Source organism: Anser brachyrhynchus, assembly GCF_964034855.1.
Source record: "Anser brachyrhynchus genome assembly, chromosome: 4".
NCBI lineage: Eukaryota > Metazoa > Chordata > Aves > Anseriformes > Anatidae > Anser > Anser brachyrhynchus.
The window spans coordinates 11,951,040-11,968,208 of NC_137698.1; the positions used below are offsets into that span (position 1 = coordinate 11,951,040).

The 17,169-nt window shown below is 66.0% G+C and overlaps 2 protein-coding genes across 3 annotated transcripts; one reads left to right on the forward strand and one right to left on the reverse strand.

The window, feature by feature from the left end:
• The first annotated feature begins 529 nt into the window (after positions 1-529).
• Positions 530-4,284, forward strand: CLDN23 (claudin 23). Its single transcript, XM_080588847.1, has one exon. The coding sequence runs from the start codon at positions 2,723-2,725 to the stop codon at positions 3,422-3,424; it is 702 nt and encodes a 233-aa protein (XP_080444973.1). The 5' UTR covers positions 530-2,722; the 3' UTR covers positions 3,425-4,284.
• Positions 4,272-16,848, reverse strand: LOC308193798 (uncharacterized protein). Of its 2 annotated transcripts, none has more exons than XM_080588837.1 (33): positions 16,584-16,848; positions 16,341-16,460; positions 16,039-16,158; positions 15,725-15,952; positions 15,389-15,502; positions 15,195-15,314; positions 14,759-14,884; positions 14,459-14,665; positions 14,132-14,300; positions 13,831-13,999; positions 13,362-13,587; positions 13,004-13,129; positions 12,487-12,702; positions 11,943-12,251; positions 11,488-11,700; positions 10,704-11,327; positions 10,200-10,415; positions 9,875-10,113; positions 9,669-9,798; positions 9,144-9,322; positions 8,863-9,049; positions 8,418-8,636; positions 8,030-8,213; positions 7,596-7,797; positions 7,356-7,520; positions 6,959-7,159; positions 6,323-6,866; positions 6,048-6,176; positions 5,758-5,865; positions 5,434-5,670; positions 4,913-5,339; positions 4,594-4,729; positions 4,272-4,345 (listed from the first exon to the last, which is right to left on the reverse strand). In XM_080588837.1, the coding sequence occupies exons 1-33, from the start codon at positions 16,831-16,833 to the stop codon at positions 4,289-4,291; spliced, it is 6,897 nt and encodes a 2,298-aa protein (XP_080444963.1). In that variant the 5' UTR covers positions 16,834-16,848; the 3' UTR covers positions 4,272-4,288. The 2 variants fall into 2 exon arrangements, with proteins under 2 accessions (XP_080444963.1, XP_080444962.1); XM_080588836.1 differs by having other exon boundaries at positions 9,615-9,798.
• Positions 16,849-17,169: the final 321 nt, after the last annotated feature.

The following is a 17,169-nucleotide window of genomic DNA, read 5'->3' on the forward strand; positions in this document are numbered from 1 at the left end:
CAGGGTTTCAGCACAGAGGCAAACACAGATGGACAGTGGCCAAAGAGCTGGACGGAAGGATATTGCCATCCCCAAGTGCGCCCAGCTCCTGTTCCTATCCAGCCCCCTTCTCCTTCAGCAGGCAGGAGGCAGGGGGCTGCCAGGCTTCGCCATTAAAAAGAGAGAGAGAGAGAACGAAGGACATACGGCCTGGGCTCACGTACAACATAACTCACATCACACGTGGGCAGCACGATGCTGTGGAGATATTCAAGCCCCTGGGACGCAGGCACCGAGCCAGGCCTGGTCCCCCCTCCGGCCTTGCAGCCCCACTGCCTTGCTGCGTATGGCAGATGTGGAGCCCCACGGTCAGCAGGACATAAACAGGAATTGCCAGCTGCAGGCTCCCGCTAAACAGCCCCGGCCCTGGCTGTTCCCAGCACGGCAAACAGGATGCTGAGAGATCCTGCTGCTTCTGAAGACAAGCCCTGCAGCACGGCAGGAAGGGGGTGGGAGCAGCCCCCTCGCGAGCACATGCCCTGCTGTTCTCAGTGCCACAAATTCAGACAGCACAGGGCTGCCTTTGTGCAGAAGGGCTCTCCTCCCCTCCAGAACCGCTTCTTAAGAGCTCAGCTGGGCCTGGGAGTCTGGTCACAGACTCCTGCTCTTGATGATCGCAGCACTCTTGCCTCAAATGCATCTGCAGCCTTCAACGATGCAGGGTACATGCGGCTGGAAGCAGCAACTTGACACTCAGTAGCCTGTCCTGTTATTTTTTTTTTTTAATTATTATTTTATTTTTTTTTCTCCTTGGAACTGGGCACAAGTTCTGACCATCCGACCCTAGATCTTTTCCCCTTCCTGTTAGCTCAAGGCCTCCTGATGGTACTTCAATTTACAAAGGGAGTAAAAAAAGTTGCAAGCCTACTCAACCAGGCCCAGATAACGTTTCCCTCATCATGGCTTTGCCAAGGTAGGAAAAACTCTGTCCTTGGAGAAGTAGAAAACACCAAGTAAGGTAGCTCTCCCCACCCAGCAGCTGGGGAAACGTGGGAAGGAAGGCCATTTCAGCCAGCCCATTTTATCTCCGAGACCAGACGGCTTTGAATGCTTCCCCAGAGCTAGGAAGGGCCAGCCCCTGCTTTGAATGGCTTTTCACACCACTTCATTAAAAACTAAAAGGGGAAGAAATGAACAATCTATAACTCCGTAGGAAGAGTGGGAAACAGCTCTGTTAATCCCATTTCCTTCCCTGGGCTTACTCAGGGCAGGTCATCAAGCATCGGGGCCACATCACCTAATCTGCTTATTGTTACCCTGCGATCGGGAGCCTGGGCGCCAGCCCAAAGCGCAGATCACAATGCTGCTGGGCATTACGAACAAAACGGAAGGTCCCAGGCCGTTAAACCTGCTCTTAATTGCAAAGCCCCAGGCACCCAGCACCTACTTATCCTTACAGGACAGGGTAGCCAAGCGGTGCCCACCTTCTAAAGCCAGGCCTGTGGAAGCATTCAGGAAGAGGGGCAGGGCATCGCTGGAGGAGCAAACAAGAGAAAACCAGGAGTAGGAGATTTCAGGTGCTTTCAGAGCCTGCTCCCATCCGGGGACAGAGGTCCCGTGGCAGAAGGCAGCCTCACGAGGTGACACATCAGGCAGACAGCATTTGGCACGCTGGTTGGACCGACAGCTCCTCTGTGAGGGCGGCAGAGCGCTGGGACAGGCTGTCCAGAAAGGCTGTGGAGTCTCCTTCCCTGGGGATGTTCGAAACCTGCCTGGACGTGGTCCTTTGCAGCGTGCTCTAGGTGCCCCTGCTCGAGCAGGGGTTAACGGCCCCGCCGTCAGCTCCCCAAACGCTCCGGCTCCCACAGACCGAAGGGCTCCCGGGGCAGTCGGGCAACCCCGAGGTGGCCGAGGCCAGGCGCTCACCAGCGCAAGGGTGCTGTGGGGAAGGCGTGCAGCCAGCCCTCCCGCTCGGCTGGCATCGACCATCCCAAATTAATCCACAGAGGGTGCTGCCCTCTTTTGGGCCCGGCGTGACCAGCAGAAATTCAGCGGAACTGGGAGACACACAAGGCCAGTGCTTTTTGGGGAGCAAAAGCCCACGCAGGGAACCTCGAAACGTGCCGACTTACCCACAATTGCCTCAAGGGACATCCCAGGAACTTTTCCTGCTGAGGGCTGGGCTGCCACCACCACCTGCGGGTGTGCCTCTGAGCAGGGCCAAGCTCAGGAGCGGTCCCTGGCGTGCAGGGGGATGCTTTCTGGGATGGTAAGCGAGGAGATGAAGGGGCTGGGAAGGTCTCTTGGGCCAGCGGAGGACCACAGGGTCCTTACTGATTACAGCTAGAGCTGCAGTTGCATTTTAATGACTGATTTTCACACACTGCTCCATGCCCCCGGCATCCCAGCCCCTCTACCTGCGAGGGCAGAGCGGAGACCGATGTGTTGCTGGCTCCCGCGGTGCCGCGGCCCTGCCGTGCTGCTGGAGGGTGCTGCCCCCGCCGTGCTGGCTGGGTGCTGGCCAGCGCTGCCTGCTCCCGGCTCCTCCCTGCCTGCACTTCCTCCTGCTGCCAGCACCTCCCGCAGCACAGCCACCTCCAGCACCTCACCTGCCGGCTGTCCGCCCCACGGGACCTGGGGCTCCTGCCCCGTCGCGGGATAACCCCACGGGCACGGAGTCCGCGCTGATCTCCCTGCCTTCAGCGAGCGGGAGCTGAATTCGGAGAGCACCCGCCCTCCCAGCATGAGGACGCCGAAGGCGATGATCGTGGGCCTGGTGCTGTGCCCCTGCGGGCTCCTGCTGACGCTGGTAGGCACAATGACGCCCAGCTGGAGGCAGGTGAGCCTCGTGCCCGAGCAGCCCTCCGACCTCGTCTTGGAGCAGGGCATCTGGGACCTGTGCAGCGAGAGGCAGAGCAGCCACGACCGCCGCTGCGGGCAGGTAGACGAGCTGGGCTACTTCGAGGAGGTGCCCGTGCAGGTGGCCCGAGGGCTGATGCCCACCTCGCTGGTGCTCACCCTCCTGGGCTTGGTGGTGGCCAGCCTGGGGGTGCGCTGCTGGCAGGAGGAGCCCCGGCACCCGGTGGCTGGGGCAGCAGGGCTCGTGCTGCTCCTCTCGGGGCTGCTGAGCCTTGTACCCGTCTCCTGGTACACCCACGAGCTGTGGGCACTGCCTGCAGCGTCCGGCAGCACGCTGGCTGCGGGTTACAGCTTGGTGCTGAGCTACCTGGGGAGCTGTCTGGAGATCCTGGGGGGGCTGGCCCTCACCTTCAGTTTCCACCGCTGCTGCAAGAAGTGCAGGGCCCCCAAATACCCCCCCAGCCCTGTGCGGGAGCCTGGGCCACTCTCCACTGCCGGTGCCTACAGCAACCCCTGGGACGTGCTGGAGGACGAGCGAGACGGGCGGCCCTGGAAGAGCACCCTGCCTTGTGACTCCGACCTGTAGCTCCAGCACGGGGAGAGCAGCGGGCACTGCCCTGCCTGGTACTGAGAAGGGTGCTGGCTCCTGCCTCCCCAGGCTCTAGGGCACCTCAGAACAAGGATCCAGCTCGAATCTCTGCAGCCTCCTCAAAAGCCTGCCACGCTCCAGGCTCTGTGACTGTGCCAAAGCCGTGCTTTGTATGGTCCAGGCCTTGCTCCAGGCACTCGGTGCAGCTCATCGCCCTGCACCGTGCAGCCTTTCAGGGTGTTCTCACACGAGCAGGACACTGCTTACAACCGCGCAGCCTGCAGGGTGGGGAAGAGGGGAGGGGAGCGCCTCCCACATCTCTGCTCAGCTCAGGGCTGTGTAAACATGAAAATAAATGAAGAGGAACAGGTCCGCGCTGTGGGGTAGTTACGGGCTTTCTGCCAGGCAGGCTGGGCTGAGAGCCAGAGGCACGGCCAACCCTGCTCCCCTGCGCTTCGCCTGAAGAAGGGAGGAAAGGTCTGCAAGAGGACAGGTGGCTTTTATAGCCACCTTCCTCAAGGACTTTTCTCCCATGGTTAAAATGGGCTCAGGAGGAGGTTTCTCCTTCCTCCAAAGTACGGCCACTTTGGGGAAAAATAGCTTATATTTTCCTTTCCAACGTTAGCTTGGTGCAAGGCAGTAAAACTGGTCGCGCTGGTTTGTAAGGGACACCTAAGGGGCCAGAACTGCACGACAAAATCCCACTCAACAGCCTGCGTAACTGGGCTGAGCTGAGCTGAGCCCAGCCAGCCTGCTTGCAGAGCTCCTTTGGCCAGTTTTCTACCCCAACGGAGCCCTGAGCACCCTCCGCCCCCCAAAACACAAACCACCACGGCACCAGAGATGCTGCACGATGTTCCTTTATGGAAATACAGGATCAGGGCGAGGCGGTCCCTTCCTAAGTGCGGCCGGCAGCTCCTGCACAGACAACAGATAAGTGCATCAAGGATGGATCTACACCAGCCTCCTTGGGCCCACACACACCTTGGCACGGGGGCTCTGGCCACAGGAGGAGCGGGACAGCCCCTCCATCGGGTCAGACTCCTGGCATCCCTACATTCTGCCCCTCTCTTGCCTCAGCAAGCATGCACTGGGCCTGAGGTATATCTGGAGGAGCCTCAGGACAAGCCAGAGTGTCAGCAGGGTTCCTAGCAGGGCCTGCTCACCTCTTTCCCGTCATAAGCTTCGTTCACAAAGGTATCGCTTTTGGGGGGAAGCTCTTCCTCCTCCTCATCCTCTTCCTCGGGGTCACTTTCACGGTGGTACAGAGTCAGCACGCGGGTGGAAGCGGTGCTCGAGGTCCTGTGGAGAGAAAATAAAGAATCTCAGAACGACAGAGCCCTGTCTTCAAGGTGGAGCCGGTCTCAAACCTGTGTCATTAGCCTGCTGGGGTGACTGGAGCTTTGCACGTGGCAGAGGAGTGCACCAGGCACCACTTTGTCCCTGGGCAGACAGATCCTGCCTCTCTCCATCCCCACAGCTCACCTCCTCCGCCTGTCCTGCCTCCGCATGTAGGCCAGGGCACCCACAGCAGCCGCAGCCAGCAGCAGGAGCACGGCCACCCCCAGGGCGATGGGTCCTGCCACCGGCTGCACCTCGGCCTCCTCGCAGTAGTCCCCGCGGTAGCCCAGGGCGCAGTGACACGTCACCCGCCCAGCCTCGATGGCGCAGTCCCCGCGCAGGTTACACGTCTCGCTGCTGCACGGCACGGCCCCCAGCACCTCCTCGGTGTTGGGGGTTACCAGGAAGGGTTCTTCATGCTCCCGAGGGCCGGGGGCTGCAGGCAGGCTGGGGACAGGCTGCTGAGGCACAGGTGCGGCTGAGGGCACGGCTGGTTTCTCCTCTTCCGCATGGGAGGTACCTGATGGTGCCACCACCACGTGAACCTGTGTCTTCGGCTCCACAGAGGGGCCTGGAGGAGTGAGCGCAGACCAGAGACCCAGGTGAGAGTCCCCTTCCCAAGCAGGGGAGACACCGACGTGCCCCAGCAGCGGGGAAGCACTTACAGCCCGACTCATCGGAGCCATCAGCACAGTTGGGGTGCCCGTCGCAGACCTGCTCTCTGGAGATGCAGCTCTGGAGGTCAGCACAAGCCCGCAGCGGGGCCGGGCACGGTGGGGCCAGCACGCAGGTCACCTCGCGCACCAGGCGGTACCCGAGGGAGCAGCGGCACTGCCGTCCCGTGGGGTTGGGCAGGCAGAGCTGGCTGCAGCCCCCGTTGCTCTTCGCACAGCCGTGGGTGCCTGCCAGGACAGCACGAGTTAGCAGGGCCTCTGCGGGGCACAGCTCGGTGCCCCAGACACCAGAGGCTGGGGCAGCCCCAGACCCACCTTCTTGCGAGACCTGGCTGTAAATCCTCAAGGCTACCAGCTCCTGCTCCATCGGGAACCACCAGCTCTTAGCCTGCTCCAGTCGGCTGTGCCAGACCTTGCTGGAGCCTGGAGACACACACACTGGCTTCAGCACCGTTCCACCTCCTCCCACAAAGGTGCCTGGCACAGGAGATGGGGCTCCTGCAGCCTGCCCTTTACCCGGTATCCCCCAGGGACTGGCGGAGACCCTGAGTCCCAGGGCAGCCAGAGGAGCTGAAGGAAGCTCAGTGCATCCCAGCTGGGCTCACCGTTAGTTGAGGCTGTGGTCCAGAGCAGAAAGCCGTCTCCGATGGCAAAGAGAGAGAGGCCATGCAGCCCTTCCCGCACCAGACGGAAGTGGGAGCCATCCAGCTCAATGCTGCCGATCGCACCCCTCTCTGTGGGCACGGACACGGGGGCCATCAGCTGCAAGGCACACAGGCCTTCGGGCTGCCCCTTGGGGCTGCCCCAAGTCACACCCCACAGGGTGAGCGCCTGCAGCCCTGCTACCTGCCACAGCGCCCTAGGTCAACCCCACACTCACCCCGGTCTGCCCAGTACAGCCTGGTGCCAGCACCCCCAAAGGCAAGGCCAGCAGGAGACCGGGCTCTCCTCCAGAGCGCTCTGCGGCCGGTGCCGTCCATGGCCGCGCACTCCACTGCGGCTCCAGGCCCCCGCCTCCCCGCCGCGGTGACAAAGCACATGGTGGACGCGCGAGGGCAGAGCGCCAGCCAGGCAGCCCCCTGCAGCCCCTCGCTGAGCAGCACCAGGGCCCAGCGCCCGCCGGGCGCAGCCACGTGGATGCTGGCTGGCTGCCCCCCGATCCAGTACAGGTTTCCGCTCAGCCAGTCCAGGGCCAGGGAGGACACCGTGCCCTCCACGGCCACCGCCTGCTTCCAGGAGAGCCGGCCCGAGTCCTTCAGGCGCAGCAGCCCGATGGAGCCGCCCCCCACCTCTGCGAAATACAGGCTCTTGTCCTTCACCCCGTAGTCAACGGCAGTCAGGCGTCCCACCTTGGCCAGGGGCAGGGCCCGGTGCGGAGGGAGGCCTTGGGATGTAGCCTTTGTGGGAAGGTCCTTCAGGTAGACCTGGAGGAAAGAGACAGTGCTGGGACGGGGACCCCGCTCCCCCAAAAGCGGCTAGGGGAGCGGCCCCCAGGCCTGGCCCTGCAGGAGGGTACCTGCATCACGGCTGCCGGTGACACCAGGAGGGCGAAGGCCGAGTCGTGGAGGGGCAGGCAGGTGGTCTCATCGGCAGCCAGGGTCAGCCCAGGAGGGCAGCGGCACTGCCCGGAGTGCCGGGCGCTCAGCAGACACAGGTGGGAGCAGCCACGCGCTGCGCATGGGTTAGGGGCCGCCGGGCGCAGAGCTGGGTGCATCACCTGTAGGGCAAGGCAGGCTCAGCCCCACAGCCCGACCGGGGCCTAGCAGCTCCACAAGAGAGACGGTGACTCCTGACCACAGGGACCACTGTCCCAAGGACCACGGGGATGGAGCAGGTACAGCTCGCAATGCCTCCACACCCCGTGCCCAAGTAGAGCGGGTGCAGCAGGGTTCAGGGCTCCCTCGGGTAGGTACCTGGAGGCCATGGGGCTGCCCGTGTCGCTTGAGCAGCACGGTCCTGTTCTTGCCAGTAGCCTTGTCCACCTGCTGCACCGACCACGTCTTCCCCTCTGACCAGTAGAGCTGCCCCTCGCACACTGCCGCTGCAAAAGGGCTCCGGACCCAGCCCAGCTGGAGCACCTGGAGGAGAGAGAGGCCCTTAGAGCTGACCCTGGCACCCGGCCCAGCCCTGCGACCACAGCACCCACCACGCACCTTCACGTCAGTGCCGTCCAGACGTGCAGAACCCATGCTGCTCAGTTTCTCATCCAGCCAGAAGATCCTCGAGGCGGGGAGGTCAAGGGCCAGTGCTGTGGGCCAGCCCAGCCCCTGCGCCAGCAGCACGTGCCGCCGGCTCCCGTCCATGGTGGCCTCCATCAGGCGGGGGAGGCTGCCCACCTCTGACCAGTACAGCATCCTGGTGGGAAGAGGACAGCACAGAGTTTCCCTTTCCACCAGGGATGCACTAAGAGCTCTGCCCGAGGCAGAGGCAGATGCCTGGGGTTCCTCTTCCCCAGTCACACAGCCCCAACAGCACCCAGGCAAGGCCATCCCAACTCTCTCCCATCCCACTGCCCGCTTCTGCAGGGGAAAACGGGCCAGGGCAGGGCTGGCAAGAAGGTCTCCAGGTCCTCCTACCCAAACCTCACCCTGCCAGAGGCTGGAGCACCAGGGAGTGGGGCTGGTCCATGTCTCCATCCAGCACCACGGTGTACTCTGGTTTCCCTCGCCAGGCAGCCCCCAGACGAGTGGCCAGCACCTGCCCTGCTGCCCCGTCCGTCCAGTACAGGTTCCTCCCGAGCCAGTCCACAGCGATACAGTCTGATCTCACACCTGCAGCGTGCCCAAGAGTCAGCACACAGAGGGTGACAGCTGCATGGGGCACAGTGCTCCCAGACTGGGTCTCCAGCACCCCAGGAGCTCAGGCTCCCCCCAGCACCTCCACACGCACGGGGACACAGCCTGCTACTCCAGCTGCATCCTACAGATCGCACAGACACAGGCCAGCCCCGCCAACTCCGTGTCCTCACAGCCTACCTTTCACCAACGTGCCCTTCTTGCCCGAGTCGAGGCCCTGCCAGCAGATGCTCTCCGTGGCCAGGTCCATCCAGAAAACTTTCCTCTCTGCCGGGTCGTAGTCGAGCGAGAAGACGATGCGCTCCTTGTCGGTGGCCAGCAGCACCTCCTCACGCCCGCTCCGCAGGCCGTAGGACAGCACCTCCGATTGCACGGCCACCAGCAACGTGGGCTCTGGTCCTGGGGTGACACACAGCCCCTCAGCCCCCGGTGGCCCCATGGCCCCAGGAAACACAGCCATCCCCGGCGTCAGAGCCTTCTTGGGGCTCAGCCCTACTGCACAGCACGTCCCCCTGATGCTGGCCACGAGCTGGCATGCGGTAATTATGGCCGAGTACCCCCTGGCTCCCAGCGTAGCATAGAGCACCAGGGCTCTCCATGCTGCTTGCTGATCCCTGGGGCTTACCACTCAGCTTGCAGACGTGGCCGTCGGGCTCCAGCAGGTAGCCAGCGAGGCAGCCGCAGCTGTAGGACCCCGGGGCATTGAGGCAGGTCTGGCTGCAGGCTCGCTCACCCCGCTCCGTGCACTCATCTATGTCCACGCAGGTCAGGCCATCCTCGGCCAGCCGATAGCCCGGGGCACACCAACACCGCTGTGGGGAAAGAGGTGTGCGTGGGGCTCCTCCTGCAGCTGGGACGGGGCAGCAGAGCAGTGCAAGCCCCCAGGTGAGGGCTGCCGGCACTCACAGGGCCCTGGGGTGAGGGGTGGCAGAGCTGTGAGCAGCGTAGCTGGCAGGGCAGGGAGCAGTTCCCCCCCTCATCCGAGCCGTTCACGCAGTCCTGCTGCCCGCTGCACACCAGGGATACGTTCAGGCAGACCCCCAGCCCGCAGGGGTACTCGTGGCTCGGACACGGAGCGGGCTGGCCTGCAGGGACACACAGGGGGAAGCTGCCCCGAGCCTCGTCCACCAGATCCGCGTGCCCAGGGCGAGCTGAGCTGCGCCCACAGGGTGCCCAGGACACACGGCAGCAATGCCCAGAGCTGTGCCAGCAGCCCGCCCCCAGGCTATCCTAACGCCCAGGCCACCAGTCCCATGGGGACAACGCCCAGCCAGGGCCTGGAGCCACCAGCAGTGCTGGGAGGAGGCTCTCTGCACACAGGACCTTTCCCCTCAGCACAGACCAGGCTGCTCTCCCGCCCCGCTCCGTGCTGGAGACCTGCCAGCTTCCCCCAGGTGGGACACGAAGGGGGACACGCAGCGCGTTGCTCACAGCCAGCCTCGTCGCTGCCGTCCGTGCAGTCAGCCTCTCCGTCGCACCGCCAGGCCTTGGGGACGCACTCGTGGCCCCGGGAGCAGCCCCACTGCTGGTCACGGCACAGCCCTTCCTCCCTGGGACAGCCCTGCAGGAGCAGGGGGGCGAGCGGTGCCACCAGCCCCCTGGGAGTTGGGGCAGGGGGCTCCCCACCGCACGCCCACCTCCTCATCCGTGCCGTCCTCGCAGTCGGCGGCCCCGTCGCAGCGCCAGGCCTCCGGCACGCACTGCCTGCTGTGGGGACACGCCACCTCGCCCGCGCGGCACAGCAGGGGCCGCGGCACGGCACAGCCCTCCTCGTCCGATCCGTCCCGGCAGTCTCGGTCCCCGTCGCAGCGCAGGGACACGGCCACGCACTGCCCGCTGCGGCAGGGGAACTCGGCTGGGCTGCACTCCTTGGGCGCTGCGAGGGGAGACGGGGATGAGATTGGGGCACTGCGCTCACCCCGCGCTCACCCCGTGCCACCCCCGCCAGCCCCCGGGTCTCACCGCAGTGCTGCTCGTCGGCACGGTCCAGGCAGTCGGCGTGGCCGTCGCACAGCCAGCTCTCGGGGACGCAGCGGGTGGCAGCGTCACAGCGCAGGGCGCAGTCCTGCGTGGGGCTCCAGCAGCCCGCCTCGTCCGAGGCGTCGGGGCACTGCGGCACCCCGTCGCAGCGCTCGCCAGCCCCGACGCACACGGCGCCGCTCACGCAGCGGAAGGCCCCTGGGGAGACGAGGAGCTGTGCCGAGCCCTCTGCAGGCGGGCGGGGTGCCAGCCCCCCAGCGACTTGGAGCGGCCTCAAATTACACGGACTAACTTCGTTAGTCAGTGCATGGCCAGCAGCCCAGGTCCCGGGCAGGGAGACTGAGGTGGTCTCGGTTCATCCATATCTAGGTCAAGCTTTGGAGCCCAGGACACGCAGACCTTTCTGGGGCCCCACCCCACCTACCCCACCTGAAATCCTGGCACACAGCCACCCGTCCGCACAGGGGACTGGAGGAGGGCTCCTACCTGGGGTGTCGCAGAGCTGGGCACAGCCGTCCTCGTCAGAGCCGTCCGCGCAGTCCTTCTCCCCGTCACACACGTACTCCTGGGCCACGCACTCGGTGCCGTCACGGCAGGGCACGTGTGTGCGAGGGCAGGAGAGACGGGGGACCGCGGTGAGGGGGCGTGCAGGGCTGGGCTGGGCGGGCGGGACGCTGGGCTCCACCCGTGCAGGGACGGTTGGGTGCTGCGTGGTCGTAGTTAGCCGTGGGGCGGCGGGCTTGGCTGGCACGGACCGAGCGGTGGTGGTGGTGCTCGTGGTGGCGGTGCTCGTGGTGGTCCTGGGCGGAGCGGTGTGGGTGGTGGCCGGCGCAGAGGTCGTGGTTGGGGTGGGCCGGCTGGTGGTGGTGGTGGTGGCTGGTGCAGGGGTGGTTTTGGTTGGCACAGACTGGCTGGTGGTGGTCGGCGCTGTGGTGGCGGGCACAGCGGTGGTCTTGCGTGGTGGAGGTCGTGTGGTGGAGGTGGGAGGCCAAGCGGACGTGGTGGTTGGGCCTGCCCTTGGAGCAGTGGTCGTGCTTGTCCTCGACGTAGTGGTCGCGGGTGGATGGAGTGGCAGCGCAGGCACTCTGCTTGTTGGCACTGGCGCAGGCACTGGAACACAAGCCCGGATTTGGGGCTGCCCGCACTCCAGGCACGTCCAGGAGCAACCCAGACGGCCCCCAGCACCCCGGCACTGCCCCAGCTTGGAGCAGTGCGGGCCGCCCAGCCACACCAGGTACGACGCTAGGCACAGAGCCCCAGCCCCTCTTACCTGCAGGCAACTCCAAGTCCACGAAGGCCACCGCTCCCTGCACGCCTTCTGCTGGCACAGACAGCACAAGGGCCAGCGTCCTCCGGTCCCAGAGCAGCAGAGACGTCTTGTTAACGGACACCAGGTACGGCTCGAAGGCAGCCACGAGACCGTGGGGCCAGCTGGGTGCCAGGGTGACTGCTTGCCGTTTGGTCAGGCTCAGTGCCCTCAGGCCTGCAGGCAGAGGGATGTTTTGGTCCTGGGGTTTGTCGGCACCCCTTGTGGCCCACCCTGTGCCCCCACAGCCCCCAGTTAAGGCAGGGACCCCACGGCTGAGGACAGGAGCCCACCCGCGGGACAAAGCCTGTCCCAAGAGCATCTCACCGCCCAGGCAGGGACCTGCTGCACGTAGGGCACGGCTGGGCACTCCTGCCTCTACAGCAACCCCCTCTGCTCCAGATTTCTCCATGGCTCACCCAGGGCTGAGCTCCAGAGCAGGCTGAAGGCCCTGCTATCCATGGCCACGGGCAGCTCTCCGGGCCACGTCTCGTTCCAGGCATCCCGCGGGTCGCCCCCAGCCAGGCTGAGCTGCTGCAGGGGCTGCCCACGAGCCAGCCAGTACAGAGCCCCCCGCTGCCAGTCCAAGAAGAGGTGCTGGATGCTGCCGCGAGCACGGTGCAGGATGTGCGGGGTCATGTCGGGCGCCTGGGTCACCCCGATGTCCCTCCGGTTACACGCCAGCCAGTACAGGTTCCCTGAGCGGATGTCCACGCGGGCGGAGCAGACTTGGCAACAGCAGGCAGGCAAGCAAGCAGTTACGGGGCTGTCGCATGGCCCAGCTCCTCCGCCTGGGTCCCCCCTGTCCCTACAGCCAGGGCACAGCTGACCGGTGCCTCAGCACAGCCCCGGCGTGGGCACCAAGGGACCGCTGAGCTCTGCAGCAGGAGAGCCTCACATCTCCGGGAGCCCCGAGAAAGCAAGCGTGCCACCGCGGGGCTCCAGCACCCCACGGGATCTCACCTGGCAGCCCGGTGACGATGGTTTCTCTCCTCCCGGGGTGCCCCACGACACGCAGCAGCGTCCCCCTGTCATCTGTCCCGTAGAGCACCGCCCTCTGCCAGTCCACGTCCTGCAGGTGGAGGGGCTCCCGCCACTCCTGCACTCGTCGGCTGCGTGGCCCGGGGCCCACCTGCACCAGGGAGATGGCTGTCCCTGAGAAGTAGGCGATGGACAGCTCTGCGGGGCACAAGGGCAGCGTGTGAGCACGTCTCCAGGGGCGCTGGACGGGCACAGCCCAGGCAGCCTCTGCTGGCAAGCAGGGCTGACGCTCTAAAGGGCTGCTGAGGCACCAGGCCACACGCCAGAGAGACAAGGGGGTCCCTTGCTCCCACGCAGCACCATCATCCCCTCCCCAGGGTGCAGACAGCACCCCGCTCCCCTCCCTGCACGGGGCACAGCACCAGAAAGGGCTGCCCAGTGCCCCTCCTGAACGGCAGGGACGCATCCCGCCACGGGCAGCCAAGCAGGCCCTGCTCACCTGCGCACTTCCCTGAGGGCAGGAGGTAGAGGCCCTCCGGACAGGCACACTTGTAGCCCCGAGGGTGCACAGGGGACAGGAGGCAGAGGTGACTGCACAGGCCCGGAGCACAAGCAGCGGTATCCCCTGGGAGCAAAGGGGACACGAGGAGCTCAGGCAGCTGCCATCCCTCGTGCTTCTCCCCACACCCACAGGCTGTCCCGTGGCAGGATAGGGGCCAGCTGCCCCAGGCAGGGTACCAGCCACACCGAGGGGACACAGCCGGGGGGTCAACACGTCCCTTGTGCCACAACCCCACAGGGCAGCCCTCACCACGGGGCCAGCAGAGCCATCAGGTGGGACCCGGCGCAGTACTCACGTGGTGGCTGCTGCAGCACGTGCAGCACAGTGAAAGCCGAGACCGGGGCCCGGAGCAGCACGGCGTGCTCCTGGGGAGAGGCCCGGCTGGCGGACACCAGCTCGGTGCCGTCGGCCCAGAAGAACCGGCTCTCGAACACAGCCAGGCCCAGCGGCTCCGTGTGGCTCCGCAGGACGGAGGGAAAGGAGTGGCGCCCGCTGCCATCCACCTGCAGCGTCTCGATGGACTGGGGACAGAGCGCAGTGACCGTGTGGCACACCTCGGAGCAGGGATCCTCGGCTACAGAGCCCAGCAGCGCCCCACAGCCGTGGGGCTCAGAGCTGCATTCCCCCTCCCAGCCCCATAACGTGTGCCAGGGCGCTGCTCCCTGCTCCTTCCCATGCCACAGGGGAGCCAGGGCCACCCTTCCCACTCCCACCCCACCTCCCAGCAGGTGGTGGGGCTGAGCCCTGCTGCCCCCCGTCCCCACCTCCTTGTACTCGCTGATCCAGTACAGCCTGCCGGCCACGTGGTCCAGGCTCAGCCCCACAGGCTCCTCCATGGACACCACTGTGAGCTCCCGGCGGTTTGAGCCATCCATGCCAGCTGCAGCGATGACCGTCCGGCCCTTCTGCCCACGGTTGACCCAGTACATGGACCTGAGGACAGGCACCAAGCACCCACCTCTTGGTATACCCCCAGGGCTGCCAAAACCCCCCAGCATGGCGTGGTGAGCACGGCCTTGACTCGCTCAGGATCCCAGGGGAAGCCCTGCCTCCCCTACTCCTTACCTGGCAGCTGGATACACCGTCAGCTGTTCTGGGGCCACATCCTTCCCCAGCACCGTCACGTAGCCCCGGCCGTCACCCAGCCCCGCACAGATGGCCGCAGGGTGGCTGCTGGCCCAGTACAGCTGCCCTGTGAACCAGTCCACGGAGATGCTGTTCACCTCCCCAGCATCTGCAGAGACAGAGCGGTTAATGCACGCAGCCTCAGCTCCTGGCCACAAACTCCAGGTTGCCCCCTCCTCTGCAGGAAAGCCGGGCTGGGGTGGCAGGCCAGCTCTCTGCACCCATCTCAGCCCCACCGCAGGACCCAGCGCCCTTGCATCTCTGCACCTGCGTAGAGAAGCTGTGCACCCTTCCCCGGGTGGTGGGCGCAGAGCTCGCCCTCTTCCGTCAGCCAGTAGTAGGTTTCCCGGAGCAAGTCGTACACCAGGGCACGGGGCTCAGTCTCAGTGGAGAGCAGGGGCCGGTAAGCCTGAGTCCGCACGTCCAGAAGAGCCAGGTCCTCCCCAACGGCCACCAGGAGCTGCGTCGAGTTGTCTGCCAGGACAATGTCGCAAGGTGGATGGGAATGGGACTAGCTCGGGGCACTGCCCACCCCCGGGACAGGCAGGGCAGCCCAGCACACCCTACCTGCCACTTCGCAGATGGTGCCGTGGCGCAGCGTATAGCCCTCGAGGCAGGAGCAGCTGAAAGCGCCCGGGGTGTTCCTACACAGCTGACTGCAGGGGCTGTACTCCAAGGAGCACTCGTCTACATCTGCAGCGACAGGAGCTGCCGGGAGCCCACGGCACGGCTGCCCAGCACCCTTCAGACAGCACCGCCAGCCCCTGGCTGTGGGCACTGCCGCTGACCACAAGGGACTACCTAGATAGCCCCCAACCCCCAAACCCATCAGCTACGGCAGGGACATGATCTACACGCAGCCTTCTCGGGGCCAGGTATGACACGGGGGCAGGAGCAGGGCTGAGGCGGGTGCTCCTGCATGAACGCTGGCTCCAGCGAGGCCCCACTCTCAGTGGGCAAAGCCTCCTGCACCCAGAGCGTGCACACCCCAACCTCCCCTTACCGGCACAGCTCTGCCCGTCAGCCTGCAGCACCCAGCCGGCCCCACACGAGCACTGCACGCCCCAGTGGGTGTCAGCACACGTCTCCGCACAGCCCCCGTTGCGCACAAAGCAGCTCCGTCCTGCGGGGACGCAGCAGAGGAGTGAAACGATGCAGGACCACTTCTGCAGCTCCCCCGGCCCCACGCCTGCTCACCACACGTGCTGGGCTCATCGGTGCCGTCCAGGCAGTCATCCTCATCGTTGCACATCAGAGACTCCAGGATGCACTTCCCCTCGTCACACCTCACCATGCCGGCTGGGCAGGGGGCTACGACACACACAGCTCATGTCAGGAGGGCAGAGCAATGCCAGGCGGGCACTGGAGAAGCTGTGGGTCCCAGCCTCATGGGGAGGTCCCACAAAGTGCCTACAGCTTACCGGAATGCCTGCCACCATCCTGAGGGGAGCTGGGGCCCGGGAAGGCAAAAAACTTCACACGTACCCTGGGCAGGTCTCACCCCATCAAGGAGCACCTTGCGTGCCCACTTACCACAGACGTCTTCATCCGAGGAATCGCCGCAGTCGTCGACCCCGTTGCACTTCCACTCGGCCATGATGCACACCCTGTTCCTGCACTGCCACTGCCCGGGCAGGCAGGGCTGCTGGGGACAGCCCTCCTCGTCCCAGCCGTCCTCGCAGTCCTGGTGCCGGTCGCACAGCTCCCAGTGCGGGATGCAGTGGTGAGTGCCGGGACACTGCAGCTTCTTCGCCCCGCACACTGAGGGGACGGAGCAGCACTCAACACCTCACCCGGCGCCCCCGGACAGCCCCGCTCAGCCCCTCGGCCCCCCGGCGACCACCCACCGCAGTCCTGCTCGTCAGAGCCGTCCGGGCAGTCGGCAGCGCCGTCGCAACGCCAGCTGCTGGAAACACACCGGCCGTCGTCGCACTGCCACGCGTGGGGGTCCCCGCCGCAGGGAGCATCTGTGGGGACAGCGCACGGTCACTGGGGACCCGCCACGGCTCTTGGAACAACCGCAACAGCCCCCCTGTCCCGGCAACGTCCAAGGAGGCTCCGGAACGCGTCCCCGTGCCCAGGAGCCCTGGGGCGCTACCCAGTGCGGGACGGGGCCCCCCAAAACCGCCCCCCACACACGCTCGCTCACCGCAGATCTCGTCCGTCCCGTCGGGACACTGCCGCTCTCCGTCGCAGAGCCAGGGCACGGGGATGCAGCCGGCCCCGCAGGCGGCCTGACGCGAGGCAGCACACGGGGGGCCGGCGGGGGCTGCGGGAGGAAGCCGCGCGGGTGCTCAGCCACGCAGCACCCCCCTTCTCCCAGTACAGGGACCCCGAGGGGGGGCGTGCAGGCAGAGCCCCCAGCCCCGCCGCCCCCCCAGCCCCAGCTCACGGGCACGGCGGGCCCCGGGAGGCGGCAGGAGGGCGGCGAGGACGAGGAGCAGGCGGAGCGGCGGGGGGCGGCCCATGGCGGCGGCGGCGGGGGCTGCGGGGGCCGGGCCGGCGGGGGGCAGCGCGACGCCGCCACAGCGGCCGCAGCCGCCTTTATGGAGGGGCCCCGGCGCTGCCCCCGCCCGCAGCGGGGCCGGGCCGCGGGGGATGGGGCCGGGGACGAGGCCGGGGCCGGCCCGGGGAGCCCCCATGCGAGCCCCGGGGAGCGCCGGGCCCGGCCGAGGCAGGCGCGGCCCCCTCCTCACGCCGGCCCCAAGATGAGGGGCTCCGGAGGGTCCCCGGCCCCGCTGGGTGCCCCAAACCCCCTCGTTATCAGCGTGGGCTTGTTGTGGGAGCCCGCCGTGTGAACCGGGCCCCGGCGCAGCTGCGCCAGGCGTGGGATCCGGGGAGAAACCTTGAAAACCGGGGCACTGTCCCAAAACACGGGCTGCCGCTGGCCCCTTTTTGGCCTTGGGCGCTGGGAAAACAGGCTCCCAGCACAACAAAGAGCAAGGGGAGGAAAACAGCCCGCCAGCAGGATAAGGCAC